The 14,740-nt window shown below is 41.2% G+C and overlaps 1 protein-coding gene across 4 annotated transcripts; it reads right to left on the bottom strand.

Moving 5' to 3' along the window:
* rbms1a (RNA binding motif, single stranded interacting protein 1a) lies at positions 1–14,740 on the bottom strand. 4 transcript variants are annotated; one of them, XM_086180418.1, is made up of 15 exons: positions 14,384–14,735; positions 14,195–14,286; positions 12,791–12,933; positions 10,408–10,466; positions 9,009–9,100; positions 7,813–7,970; positions 6,304–6,383; positions 6,091–6,191; positions 5,928–5,977; positions 5,749–5,839; positions 4,135–4,185; positions 2,809–2,910; positions 2,570–2,638; positions 2,294–2,368; positions 1–1,941 (listed from the first exon to the last, which is right to left on the bottom strand). In XM_086180418.1, exons 2-14 carry the CDS (start codon positions 14,243–14,245, stop codon positions 2,300–2,302), a joined length of 1,116 nt encoding a protein of 371 aa, XP_086036544.1. In that variant the 5' UTR covers positions 14,246–14,286; positions 14,384–14,735; the 3' UTR covers positions 1–1,941; positions 2,294–2,299. The 4 variants fall into 4 exon arrangements, with proteins under 4 accessions (XP_086036544.1, XP_086036558.1, XP_086036550.1 ...); XM_086180432.1 differs by having other exon boundaries at positions 14,195–14,226; XM_086180424.1 differs by having other exon boundaries at positions 4,135–4,179; positions 14,195–14,737.

Raw genomic sequence — 14,740 nt, 5'->3', positions numbered from 1 at the left:
AGAAAAAGAAGAGCCTTTTATTCAGCACTGTTTCAAATGTCTTCAAAGGAGAGAGCAAGGAGATGATTGTTTGAGGGTGACAGGGGAAACAATGAGGATCAAATGTACAAGATTCTTTTTTTTTCTTTTTTTTTCAGTTTTCAGCAAAAAAAAAAAAAAAAGTTCAGAATGTGAAATCACTTGCAGTAAAAGCTGGTTACTGTGTGTTTTCCCATTGTGAACTGCTGAAGCACTATTGATCAGGTTAAGCACAATGATCTTATAGCTCGTAGTAGTGTCGACTTCTTACAGCATAAACCTTTCATTTCAGGAAAAAAAAAAAAAAGCAAAGCAATCAATACAAATCACTTAGTTTTCATTTTTGGCCCTTAATTAATATAAAATGTCATTTTCAACCACCAAATCTTTAAGACACGTCCATCTACAACTCATGTGACTTCAAATTGCAATTTGAGTAAAATACTGCTGTTTTCAAAAGTACTACATCAATGTTTTATCTTATACTCATTCAAATTGTCAAGCTGCTATATAAATTAAATGACCACAAACTACATTTTTGTAGTTTTACAGCAGCAGTTTAACCCAGGATCAGGAGTCTTTTTTTTTTTTCTTCTTTTTTTTTTAAAAAGAGAGGAAAAACTGAAAAGGCTGCGGGACAGTGGTGCATCATCTAAGATCTGGCTCGAATGGCAAAAACATTCAAACAAATAAATGCGTGTTGCCTGCATTCATTTGTTCAAGCACGTTGCAAACCAACTATTTCAAGGAGCAGTTCTCTAAATGGAGCATCAAAACTTAACAACACTCATCATCTTGTAAAAGAAACACTAAAACAGAGGCAATGACAAAAGATGAGGCAAAGCACAATGTTTCTTTAAAAATGAGGAAGAGAAAAGTGATAAGTGGGAGACAAACGGTAGAAGTCCTATATCGCCAGCTCCTGAGCATGGCTTTTGTTCTGCTTCATCCACTCGGCTGCAAAGGGCTTTACCTGCAAACCCCAAAACACCAGCAGAGCCAGAACCATGAGGTAGATCACCGGTCAAACTGACCACAAGAGAGAAAAAAACAAAACAAAAAACAAAACCCACCTAAAATATGCCCATTCGCTGTAAAACTGAATTTCATAAAAGTACAGCTCTTGTTTCATGTCACTTCTGGAGTTTAAAAAAAAGGAAAGAGGAGAAAAGTTACCTTGCTCTGAGTTCTTGTTTTCTCAGTATTGCAGTGGGACTCTCAATGTCTTTTATTGCTACCAGGAGACTAGATAGCGACGTACTCGATGGAAATCTCCATGATTTCACACACACGTTTGATCAACCAGATAGAAATATGACACCTGATCCAGTTTGATGAAAAATGTGGCGTAAGGAAGGCACCTTTTCCAAGAATAAATTCATTAATTTCTAATGAAATGGTCATTTGTGTCAGGATCATGTAACAGTAGAACCTAAAGTTAAGCTTTTTTGAAACTTGAAACTTCAGTGCAAACAAGGTTGTTTTTTTTCTTATATCACAAATAAACTATAAAATCATAGAAACCTAGAAGGGTGTGGGTGGGTGGAGGGGAATATCTCAATCTCATGCATTTAATATCACATCATACTGGGGATGATGGGGTTGGAGGGGGGTCCTCTGGTAGGGAGTTCTTGAAAAGAGAGGGAAAAGAAGAGCATGTTGTTTCTTATCAAAATAAATTGTGTGTGTGTGTGTGTGTGCGTGCGTGTGTGTGTGTATGTGCGTGTGTTTGTGTGCGTGCGTGTTCGTGATTAGCCAATTAGTATGAGTCCATTTACTCTGTCATCATTTTCCACCAAAAATGTTGGGGCTGTGCAAAAATAGTTCGTTTCTGGTCCAATCAGAGAAGGCCGTGCCTGTTGTCACTATGATGTCATCAGCACCTTCCCACCTGCCCTCGGGCTCACAGAGCGATAACGTAGCCTAAAAATAAAAACACAAAATGTGGGAACATTGATTAAAAAAATTGTGATTTTTAAGTTCACAAAAAATGGCTTGGTTGAGGTAGATTTCAAGATGCTGATACTGGCTGGTGCGTGTTTATGTAAGCATGCGTCATATCTTGTTAAACGGGAGTAAAAACAGATTGGATTTTAATTAAAACAACATGAGAATGTATTTTTGATTATTCTTGAGCACATATTGTTTAACGGGTGAACACTGTGACCAAGAATCGTTTTATTTTTCAGCTGGACTTCAACTGCGAATAAAGCCACGCAGCGTATAAACCCTCAACACGAGAGGCTTCAGAAAGTAAGGAAGCCTTCCTCTCTACCTGTGATTACTTGCTGAGTTGACTGTAAGGAGACGAGTTGTTGGAAGAATCCACTTGCTGTGGTGTGCCGTTTTCCTGGAAAGCAAAACAAGGCATCTCTTATTTTAGCGTGCGATAATGACCACCTTGACTGTGTGAGATAATTGATAGTTCACTCACGAAACCACCCAAGCGACCATGAAGTGAAATTTACGGCTCTTTTTTTTTTTTTTTTTTCTTTAAAGACATAACTTTAAATGGACAACAGGTAGAAGTGTTAGCAGTGAATAGACTCACAGGTGCGGCCTGCAGGGGAGGATACTGAGGCATGTAGGCTCCTTGGACACCAGGGTTGGATGCAATATACTGAGGAACAGGAAAATGATGATATGATGGATCAGAACCAGAACATAAGCCCTGCTGAACGCTTCATTGCTGCACTGCTACGGGTGGCTAAATCCAGTATTTCATCATAACGGGCTTTTCTAATCTACGGAGATGCAATGCAATTTGTCATATCCCAGAATTCCACTCACCGCTCCAGAATTTCCCAATGACAGCTGTCCCATCTGCTGAGTAATCATGGCTGTAGGGTGCAATGACATGGAGGGATCCACAGAGGGAGACATCACCGGAGCCTGCAACAGACGGTAGCTGTGTTTTTACCTCCATTCACATGATAGAGAGCAAATTCTGCCAGCGCACTCTGATGAAACATGAATCACATATTGCCTGGAACAAGAGCAGTGTTAGTAAAACATTCTAGTTGTCATTGCTGATTGCTGAGAATGTGAGGGAAGGATTTTGTAGTTGCTGTGCTTTTATTGGACATTTACTGATGTTACAACAGTACTTCTGGGTTAAATTAAGTGATGAAAAGAAGCCAAAGTTAGGAAGTTGCCAGCTTTATTCTGTTTTCAGGTAGAGTATATTCCTTTAAATATGACGCCTTTAGGGAATTGAGTGTTTCCTGGTAAACGTGGGGGGGCTGATCAGCAGGGACACTTGTTCCACTGGAAACCATCTGTTGGAGGAGTCAAGAGTCACAAGACTGTCTCTGCTTCAGGCATTTCCTGCTGGATCCAGGGAGAGGGAGGGGTGGTGCTGTGGCTCCACGTCTTTCTAGTTCTTCCATTTGTCAGACACACACACACACAACCACACACACACACAACCACACACACACACACACACACTCCCCTACAATATCTAAACACATGGTAATGTTTGTAGAACTGGTCTCAGTTCTGTGTGTTCTCCCTTATTTGGGGACGTTTTGGACATTGCTGGTTTAACTGTGTCAGCAGAACAGGCTGATTAAAGTAATGAGGTACTGTGCTGCAGCTGTAGTAGCACCACCCACACACACACACACACACCCACACACACACACACACACACACACATATCCTGTACACAAAATAGGAGGGTGTGTGTGTATATATATATATATATATATATATATATATATATATATATATATATATATATATATGTGTGTGTGTGTGTGTGTGTGTGTGTGTGTGTGTGTGTGTGTATATATGCGTATATATATATGTATATATGTGTGTGTGTGTGTGTATATATGTATATATGTGTGTGTGTGTATATATACATATATATATATAAATATACATATATATTTATATATATATAAATATACATATATATTTATATATACATATATAAATATACATATATATACACACACATATATACATATATTTATATATACATATATACATATATATATTTATATTTATATACATATATATTTATATATACATATATATATACACACATACATACATATATATATACACACATACATATATATATATAAAGAACCAGCGTTGTCTTACCGGGTGTTGCATGATGTAGGGTTGATGTGCCACCCAAGAATGACTCTGTACCTGACAAAAATTACGAGAGAGAAAGAGAGGGAGAGAAGAGAGAGTCTTCTTAAAGGACACTATTACAAAACGAATGGAGGATGCTTTCTGTCTACAAATTACAAATTACGACTATAACAACATCATTCATCCATCTGTTCTAAAGCCACATATCCTGGTCACAGGCTATGGTCAACCATCACAGCCAAAAGTATTTGAAGCTTTCAGCATTTTTGGGGGAGCATTTAAGAAGAACTCCATGAATGCTACAGCAGCATTAAGGTCCTGTCTCCCAGACTTGCTTATTTAAGTCCAGTAACTGCAGCCATTTTAGCTTGTTTGCACTTCTCTGCTTAAAGCTTCACCTCAAGTGCCCTCATCCTGAGATTGACAACTTCCAATCACAACTGCCGTCCACCAGAGGGCTCTTAGCCTGCCCACCTTCTGACCACACTGCATTTTACAGACTTGACTCAACGCTGAAGGCAAAGGATAGCTGTTGGTGCAATGCTTGAGGGGCAGAGCTATGACGAAGTAGGTGTTTACAACATTGGTAGCAGCTTTAATGTGGGAGCAGACTGTCGATGGAGCATGAGTTTAACGCATTTACTGGAAATGAAATGTTTGCTCCAGAATCTGGCACTTCTAGACACAAAAAAGTCAGTCTGTTGTGTGAGTATTTGAATCAGCAGTTCTTGGTGAGTGTGGGTCTTAAAGAGAACATTTTATCAACTAACTAAATGACTTTGGAGACTTCAGGGCTCCTGAATGAGACACTTGCGCTGGAGAGATAACCTCATCCCCCTGATTAAAAAGGTAAAAACTAGGTCCTTGATCTAACACAGGACAAGATTTTCCAAGCACCAAATATTTGCTTTGAAAACTAGAGGGCACTTGGAGAGCACATACATCCGCGATGGCATCTTACTACCAGACAGGCGCTTGCAGGCTAAAGATCTCAGTCAAACGCAGTGTAAAATTTATGTTTTTACATCAAATGAATCTGAATCTTTGACCAATTATCAGCCCCTCCACCAAGTTCGGTGAAAATCAGCTCTTACGTAACCCTGCCAAAAAAACACACAAACCTCTTTATTGGGGTAGAAAAGATAACGGCTGTTACTTAACTTACTTCAAGGGCAAGTCTACCAAACAAGCCGAGCGGACCCAAACAGCCAGTGGGTTGATCTGGAGACCATCAGGCAGAGGTCTCAGTCTGTTGCAACACTGCAGAACCCTCAGACTTATCCCTCAAGGACAAATTAATTTCAAGCCTCTGATGTTGTCCGTGTTCACAAGCTTTGTTGTTTCGTATGAATTTAGGATTCCAAACTTGCGAATTCATTTAATGAAGTCTGAATAGAGATGAAGAGAAGATGGCGGTCCACCCCTGTGAACCAGTAAACTGAGTGACCCTCCAAACCACTCCCACATGGAGCATCTTGCATCTATAGCAGCTGTACAACCCACACAATAGCAAAAAATACACCCAAACACACCTCGAACGCAACATAGGCAGAACGAGAGAGATGATTTCAGAGTAGCAGGTTTATAGCAGTCCATTCAATGAATGATGAGGACTACCTGATAGGCAGAGACAGGAGACATGTAGGGAGACATCGCAGGCTGCACAGTCATTATTCTGTTGGTTACTGGATACGGAGAAGGATAGTACCTGAGTAACAGAGAGCACTTATAAAAACAGCTCAGTACGTATACAGCAAAATCATGTTATGGCTGCAAAAATTCTGCTACTAACTCACCCATTCTGTATCGCTGCAGAGGAGGGGTCATAGGTGAGAGTCATAGCCCCCTGCAGTCAGGAAATACATCGTACGGAATCAGATATTTTACTATTTTAAAGCATAAAGAAAAACGATCCTTTCATATGTCACATTATCCCACAGCAAATGGGTGGACACATACTAGTCTGAGATCGCCCGTCTGTCCATTGGGAACAAATCCACCGTGAGCGTGTTTCTTCCTTTGACTGTCGGCAAACTTACACAATAAGGGCTGGGAGGGAGCTGGATGAAGAACACAAAAAAATACCTGATAACCCATACAGTCATCATCTTCATCACTGCCTCCGGTTTTTACTGGAAGGAACATTTACAGAGAGGTGAAATTCCTCCTTACCCAGAGCTCCAGATGCAATCTTTATAAATTTCCCATTGAAGTGTGTGATCACAGCGTTACACTGCTCTGTTGTGTCCATTCTAACAGGGGAAGAGGATACAACAGGAGCCATGACTCATCAGCAAACCAGAGAGATCTAAAGCAGGATGTTAGGAATGGTACAAATCCTTCAAGTTGAACAGGATAGCTGCCCCTTAAGTTCACATTCAGTCCACTTTTAAACAATGACCTAACCACTTGTGTGTATATTGAGGGGAACTTTTTATTTGTTTTAAACAATCGTGGGTTTGTTCATTTTATAGCAGCTTATGATTCTGAGATAAATTTGGGTGGAGCACAAAAGGCAGCCAACACAAACCTCAGTACTTCTTGTTGATCACATTTCTTTTATATTACGTATATTTACAATTCTTTCTTCTTTTTTTTTTACTGAGTGTAAATACATTAGCAGATTATTCATGATGCATTTGGAGGCAACAGGACATAACCTGCTTTTTGGAAATGTATTTATTGTCCACCCTCCACAGAGAGAAAGAAAGAAAACAGCTACCTCGCTCTCCTCTGTGTGTATTAGGGAGCTGGGACACACAGACACCAGCTGGCTGCTAGTTAGCTTAGCACAGTGAATGGTAGGGGTTGGGAAATATTAGCATATTTACGTCAAAAGCCATCAAATACACTTTTCTCTAAGCTTCTGCTTTACAGTGACAAATGCTGTGGATAAGATTCACATGAAATATCGATTAAAAACTCAGAGATGTTGTTTATAGAATCAGAACCATTTTCCTGTCTGGGTGCAACGATGTGACACAACACCTCGAACACCCCATCAACACTAGGCATTTGTTCATGACTAGTAGAGTGATTGTTACTATTAATCGTGGTGGACTTTGTAAGAGGGGTTGAGATTAACATCTAGACAACCTAGATATCAAACCATCTTTACTTCTGACAGAGGTGTGCTAACACTTACAACCCACTCCCATTCATTGTGCTAAGCTAACTAGCAGTCAGCAGGTCTCTGTGCCATTCAGATCACTAATGCAGCATGGATGAGAGAAGGGGATCTATCTTCTTGTGTAAATCTGAGGAGGATGAACTATAAGCGTATTTACCTCAAAAGATGGGGCGTTCGCTTAAGACGGCTCTTCCGATAACTGACAAACCGCCTTACTGCCGCTCTCCCAGCACCCACCAGCTCCTCCTCTCTGTCAACTGTTTTTTTTTCTACAACGTTTTACGATGGAACTCAAAGATGGTGACGTGTCTTATAACTTGTTTTGATTTAAAAAACACAAACACTAATATTCAATAACCTGTCTTTGGGTTGTTCAATTTTTATTAAAGGTGATATCTTTCATAACTAAAGCTTTATTGTGGCCACAAACAAGGAAGGGAGTCAAATATCTTGTAAGTGTGTACATACTTGTCTGATAAAGATTCTTAACTCTGGGAGCGTGACTCAGTTGTACATAAATCTCTTTTTCCATTCCTTTTTCTGTGACTAACCTGGCGAAGCCCACGCCTCGGCTATTGCCGCTGTAGTCTCGGAGGATCCGCGTGGATACGACCTGGCCAAAAGGCTGCAGCATGTTCTCCAACTCTTTCTCATCCACGGAGAGAGGCAGGTTCGAAATATACAGATTGGTGGGGTCTTGTTCCTGTTGCTGCTCACATCAAAGAGACAGAGAGAAGAAGAACCGTATGAAATCTTCTGTCATCTGAACTGAGAGACATTCCAAAGTATTTTTCTCATACACCAGGCAAAGATAAAGGCTGCATTATGCTATTTCCCTACTGACAGATGAGGTGTCTGAAAGTATCAAAAGACAAGGAAAAGATACTTTTCTCTCATATCAAACTGACGCTGAAGCGTCAGACATTTGCTTTAAGACAGCAGTAAGCTCTTCTGAACACACACACACGACCTCATACACTCTGAAAGACACTTCAGGGCCTCCTCAGTCTTCCTTAGAAACATCAGGAGAGTAGCGTATCCAGGCTACCACAACACACACACAGCGCTCTGCAGTGTTTGTTCCAGTCGGAGCTCCTACATGCAGGTCCACAGAGAGAAACCCTTCATTAATTAAGTCTCACCCTCACATTTAAGCACGTAAACAGCGGCCGGTCGGGAAAGGGAGGTGACTGAAAGAAATGCGATGATCCACAGATCCACGATGAAAATGCTGCAGTGTCAGATAAATCACAGATGTGATGCATAAATACTGTGTGTGTCAGCTAAAAATGTTTTTGAAAAATGTTTAGCATTGTTGCCATAGCGCCGCGCTGCAGATCTGACGGCATCAGTATGCATGAGTGGCGAGCACAGTGACGTAGAGATAAAAGTGGTAGAAATGCGTACTCGCTGTAACAAGGATGGCGTGTCGGTGTGTGGGCTGCTGGTTTGCTATGTTAACGTGTCAGGCTGCCTGACAGGTTACTTGGCAGAGAGAGACGTGACATCTGGTTTCTACAGTGAAAGTAAATGGGGTCACGGGAAGAACAGCTTGTCAGCTCAGGTCATGTGACCAGTCTAATGTCATTCTCCAACACACATGCATGAAACAAGCACGCGCTCACAGTTATGTCCTTTCTCTCTCTCTGTCTGTCTGTCTCTGTCTCTCTCTCTCACACACACACACACACACACACACACACACACACACACACACACACACACACACACACACACACAGACTCACCTTGGCCATCTGGGCCTGGATGCCGCTGGTTTTCAGAGCATGTACTGCCTTTAAAGCAGCCGCTGGGCTGTCGAAGTCCACAAAGCCGTAACCTGCAGTGGGTAGAGCAATATTTACATGAGCATGCACTACATCACAAGCACACACACCTACTGTACATTTTGTCCCAGCAGTATTTAGAAAGAATTATTATTAAAAATGTATTGGTAGTCACTGGAAATTTATATTATCTTGGCCAGGAAGGTCAAGTGTTCACCTGTGTGCGTCAGTCGGTGGGACGAATCGACTGACAGGTTCTAGCTAATAGCGCTATTTCTAGACATGTCACAGAAGAATCGAGTCCCTGTGAAATAGCTGAAAGAAGAATATTTCAGCTTCTGGAAATCATCTTGATTGAATCTTGAAGACAACATCGTGGAAGAATTTTACCTCATTTTCATGAAATTCATTAGGGTGATCTATTTTAATTAGAGAGATAAGCATTAAGCTCCCAGATATGGTATTCATGATCCAGAAGACCTATTTTTGGCAGTTGGGAAGAAAATTTATGAACAGATTTTGATGACACCATGTCCATATACTGAATCCATGTCACCTCCTTGGTAAGTGTTTTCTGATTGTTGTTGGGTTTTTTTTTATATTCAGAGTAATTTCTAAATGTTTGAGGACCCAACCCACATGTCTAAACTTTTCATACGTGTTCACTGTTTTCCAAAGCAAAAATGATGCTTCTTGCACATTCAATCATTCTTTCTCATTTTCACAACATCAACAGTGTGAACATCTACATGCAGAGTCTGTAAATCAACTCCAGGGGGGTTATCCATCAAAATCTGCTCTGGTGTTTATCAAAGTGACGTTATCATTGCACTGTGATGCTCTACAGACTTTACAAATGAATCACCTCTCCCAGCAGTAGCGCCGCATAACATCATCACAACTTTGACAAAAATAAAAGCAGACACATTTACTATTCATGTCCGCTGTGATGGATTATCCAGCTCTGGCAAGTGTTGAGTTGCTGCAAATTGATTTTCATATGCTCTTGAAATGGGTGGAAACCAGTAACGGCCTGGAAGGTTTTGAACATGCTTTTGAGAATCTAAACTAACCAGGGATGCTTTGGAAAAAAAAAATCACTGGAACAATATAATATAAAAGTGGAATGGTACTAAAACAAACTGCAGGCGGCATCTCAAACACGCAAAAGCACTGGTGTGACACCTCATAAATATCAGCTGAAAGCAACACTTACTTTGACAATCAGACAGTTTCACAGGTGCTTCAACACACTTTCACCAACAAGGCGAACAACATGTTCTAGCACTCTCGGAACGCTTAGAAGTTGCTCTTCTTCTTCCAGCGCTCACATGGGCGGTGAGTAAACGACCTTACTGACCTTTACATTTGTTGGTGGTCTTGTCAAGGATCGCCTTTGCTGACTGGATCTTGCCATACCTGCACACAAAGCGTGTAGTTGTACAAGATGTTTCACGGAAAATTGTTAAAAATAACTTGTGATTATCATTAATGACAAAAGAAAGAAATTTAAGTCCCCTGTCTGCTGTGGGCCTGGATTAAGGGTTATTACTGTCAAACAAATCCCTGTATTTACAGAAGGTACTTATTGTTATTATTATCATTTTTATTATTATCATAGTCTTGGCTAGCCAAAGGTCCCTCAATTGTGCATTATTATTATTATTGTTGTTGTAATTATTGTTATAGTTATAATCATCATACTTGGTACTTATTTAGTTCCTTTAAAAATGCTCAAAGATGCTTTACATTGGAAAAGAAACATACCCAAATATGGCAGAGTACAACAACTAATAAATATCAATGGACATAATTCAAAAATTCATCGAATTAGCATAAATACTCTCCCTACATGTATCCAAACATCTGCTTCCAGCATTGCATGACCACTAACTTAAAGCTGAACTGGTGATACAAGAGCTGCTATAGGAGAGAGAGTGCATGTGCGCACGTGCACACACACACACACACACACACGCGCGCACACACACACACACACACACAGAATGGTGAGCTGACATCACCATTCAGACCTTGTTGCTACAAAAAGCGCTTTCATTTCTGCTTGGTGCTGGCAAACACCATTGGGAACATGAACAAAACACAAGCCAACAGGACACAAACAGCTGCTGCTGCTGCTGGTTACATGGGTGAATGGCTCACTCCATATGTTCATGGAGAGACAGAGAGAGAGAGAGAGAGAGAGAGAGAGAGAGAGAAAGAGAGAGAGAGAGAGAGAACTCCGCTAATTATACACACTAACCACTAGGCCACTGAGTCTATAGTATCAAGTATCAATCTTGTTCTGTAGGCTGCTTTCGATAACAAACCTTTGTGTCACATACCGCAGTAGGAACTTCCTGCGCGTGTATGGAGGATGAGTATTCTCATTCCATTTCTGCTTTTCAATTGCAATGGTGACATTTCAAATCTGTTATTTCGAGTTTCAAATTTTCTCTATGCGTTTAAATATTTCGATTCATTTGGTATTTTTGCCCAAATGTCAGCTGTTGTGATGTTAAATATGACATTTTTGTGGGGTTAGAAGCTCACAAACGTTTTAGGAAACAGGCTTGCTCGCTTGTTTACTTAGAGCTGTGGTTATAACACTTCTTCATGCTCTGGACCCCCCAGGTGACTCTCAAAAAGCTCTAAACCCTCATCTGAAGTGATTGTGCTCAATAGGGACCCTCATTACAGTTACTGATTATTTTGCTGATGTTCAGGCTCCTCTCAGAGGGTTTTATCACAGGAAATCTCATCCACCATCGCTGACCTGATGCATAAAAATTAAAAAAAATAAAAACTTAATGATTATCAGGAAGTTCAGTTTGTTTTTTTGTTGTATTTTTTTCTTAACTCTTTAAATTATGGAACTATATACACATGTACATTATTAAAAGAAAAATGTATTTTTAATGAGCAAAAATTACAGCTCTAAATATCAGACCAGTGTTGCTGAGGCAGATTTCTTCTATTCAAATACTTCCTGAGAATCTCGCGAATGCTGCTATGTTCAAAAGTACTGCAATAAAATCGACAATAAAGGATCTGTAATTTTGCAGTGGACCATTAGTAGACCCCCAGGGGTCCCTGGAGCCCATTTTGAGAACCCTGGGCTTCGTAGATTGATGCCGATCTCATAATGGAGCAGTGTGGATCTTCTCATTGAACTTTTGTCAAGATAGCTCACATTTTCCTGAACTTAACAGTTAATGTACATGACGACTTCTTTTACAATGAATTCGTGCATCAACTTCAGATATTTCACATGATTTGACATCATTAGGTCATTTATGTACATGTTACATAAATGTGTAGTGTTACAGTTCCAACTTGCATAGCCTTAAACTGTTTTCAAGGCATCCCAGAGTATCGCTGATGATTTTCCCATGTCAGTTTATCTGAGGTCTTGCAAAAATGCAACCAGACCGAGAATCTCATCTGAGCATCACCATGGCAGTGACTCTTTGAACCTCATTGTCTAATGGAAGATGTCACAACCAGTCTTTCACCATAAAAACCTTGTTTCTTTTACTGTAATTAATGTGATACCATGACATGAAAATTTCTGAGAGAATCTCCTACCATAAAGCGTTATTGCACCACTTGTATGTATCTGTAGACATTAAATGACATTGGTGTGGTACAACTTAACCCTGAAAACACTGATGCATGCGCGCACGCACACGCACACGCGCACACGCACACACAAACACGCGCGCCTGCTAATGTGTACTCACTGATGACAGAGTTTGACCAGGTCCAGGTCTGTGGTGGCAGGAGGCAGGCCTCGGATGTAGAGGTTGGTTTTGCTGAGCTGCTCCAGGCCTGTGCTGCTGCTGTTGCTGCTGCTGCTGGGACTGGACGGAGTCATGGGGTAGGACTGCACACAGGAGAACCACTGTTAGAGAGTGTACGGCGGCTAGATAATCTAATTTAAACCCAGGTCAACAATGATCACAAGGAACTACATGCTACATTAACTTCTCATGTTCTTAAAATGGACCACATGGTGGTCATCATAAGTTAAGAACACGACCAGCTCCCAGCTTTTAGGAAAAGAGACTACTGATGTACAACATCTTTGTGTGAATCATGATGTGACTCTTTTGTTGTGTTTTACCAGAAACCTACAGTTTCCTTCATACTTGTGAGCCACACCATGCAGCACTGCCCTGCAAAGCATTTCCTTCCCCTTACTCATTCATTCAAATAGCTCCCAGCCTCACCAAACCCTCTCCAGATCAGTTCAAAGACAAAGCATGGTGGAATTACACCATCTGTCCATAACCAAAGGACAATCTACTCCCAGACCCCAAGCCCTGGATAGAACCACAGCCAGGTCAGGCACAAACATCCAAACACACACATCTGATGCTTTATAGCAGCTTCTCTTCTTTTACAGGCGATGGATTGATAACTGTGGCAGGAACATCTGTTAGAAAGGTCTTCGCATAAAGGTCATTTTGAGGGATCACATCCGGTCTCGGCACTCCATTAAAGAGTAGCCACAATGGCACCCACCCAAAACCAGTGGAACACCTTGACTGACTCACCTCCTGTCTGACTCCCACAGGAAATCAGATGCCTGTCCTCAAAGTCACATACAGCACTGCTGGCTTGATAAGCTTTGAATGCAAACGGTGCGTATTTATTTGAAAAACCCATAATAATTCACCACATTTGACACCAGGATCACATTTCAATCATGGAGGGCCATAAAAGCAGCTGCTGCTGGCCTATGCATCCTTTAACCATCCCAGTCGAGGGTGTGATACTGAGCAAAACCCTCAATTACCTTTTTTGGGGTCACCTGAGAGGTCAAAATGACAGATGCAGGCTAACATGATCACCCTAACATTCACCATGAATGCATTAACCTATAAAACTACAAAACCCGTCGTGCATATGGAGCAAAGCGGGTGAGTGACTGGGCAAACAAGGTTACATGGATATAATAATTCAACAGTGGAGATCCGGTCAGCTTTCATCTGTAACATCCAGCCTATCAGAGGATCCCGTGTGACAAGTCCCCTGAATTCATTTGCTCCCTTCTATTCCTCGTGAAGCCAGGAAGGGCTTCCCAATGTCATTTAATGAGAATATAATATCAAAAAGTGAGCACTAGAGAGAGAGTGGCCTACCTGCTTACGACTGGCTGTCTTCAGCGGGTTGCCTGTATTTGCAAAAATCATCCTGGAGGTTAGAGATGCTTTATTTTCTGATTAGATCCCCCCTAAAATAGATATATTTATATATATAATCGCAACGCAGATCCAGAGAAGACGGAAGCGGTGCGAGAGAAGCCTGTAAACTAACGCGTTAAAACATACTGGTTGTTATGATTAAGGCCTGTAATATCCGCGGTTCCGCTCGGGTACTGACACATCGAAACAGTACGATCACACCAGGCGATCGAGCAGTCCTCCGGTCCGGTTCATTGATCTACGACGTCCTGGTGCAGACCGCTCGCCAGTCCCACCTACTACAGACCGAACCATCTCCGCCTCTGCAGGGTGATTGACATCAAACCAACACCGGGGGCCGCCTCGCCTAAACTTACACCGGCTGTTTGTTTATCGTGACAAACACACATCCGAACCTCTCATGCGTGTGTCTCATTTTAAACCCGAATTAAAAGATTTTGTGTGTTTGATTCACAAACGCGCGGAACACTCGCCGCCTTTCAT

Source organism: Aulostomus chinensis, chromosome 2, assembly GCF_037954235.1.
Source record: "Aulostomus chinensis isolate RoL2024-O1b breed Wild chromosome 2, RoL_Achi_v1.0, whole genome shotgun sequence".
NCBI lineage: Eukaryota > Metazoa > Chordata > Actinopteri > Syngnathiformes > Aulostomidae > Aulostomus > Aulostomus chinensis.
The sequence above is the reverse complement of the archived record's forward strand: the minus strand, read 5'-3'. Positions and strand labels throughout refer to the sequence as shown.

Coding starts and splice junctions, on each gene's coding strand:
- rbms1a (XM_086180418.1), bottom strand. CDS start 14,245: ATGATTTTTGCAAATACAGGCAACCCGCTGAAGACAGCCAGTCGTAAG. Junction 7,971..9,008: donor TCCAGGCCCAGATGGCCAAG/GTGAGTCTGTGT, acceptor TGATGTGAGCAG/CAACAGGAACAAGACCCCAC. Junction 2,911..4,134: donor CCTACATCATGCAACACCCG/GTAAGACAACGC, acceptor CGTCTGTTGCAG/GCTCCGGTGATGTCTCCCTC.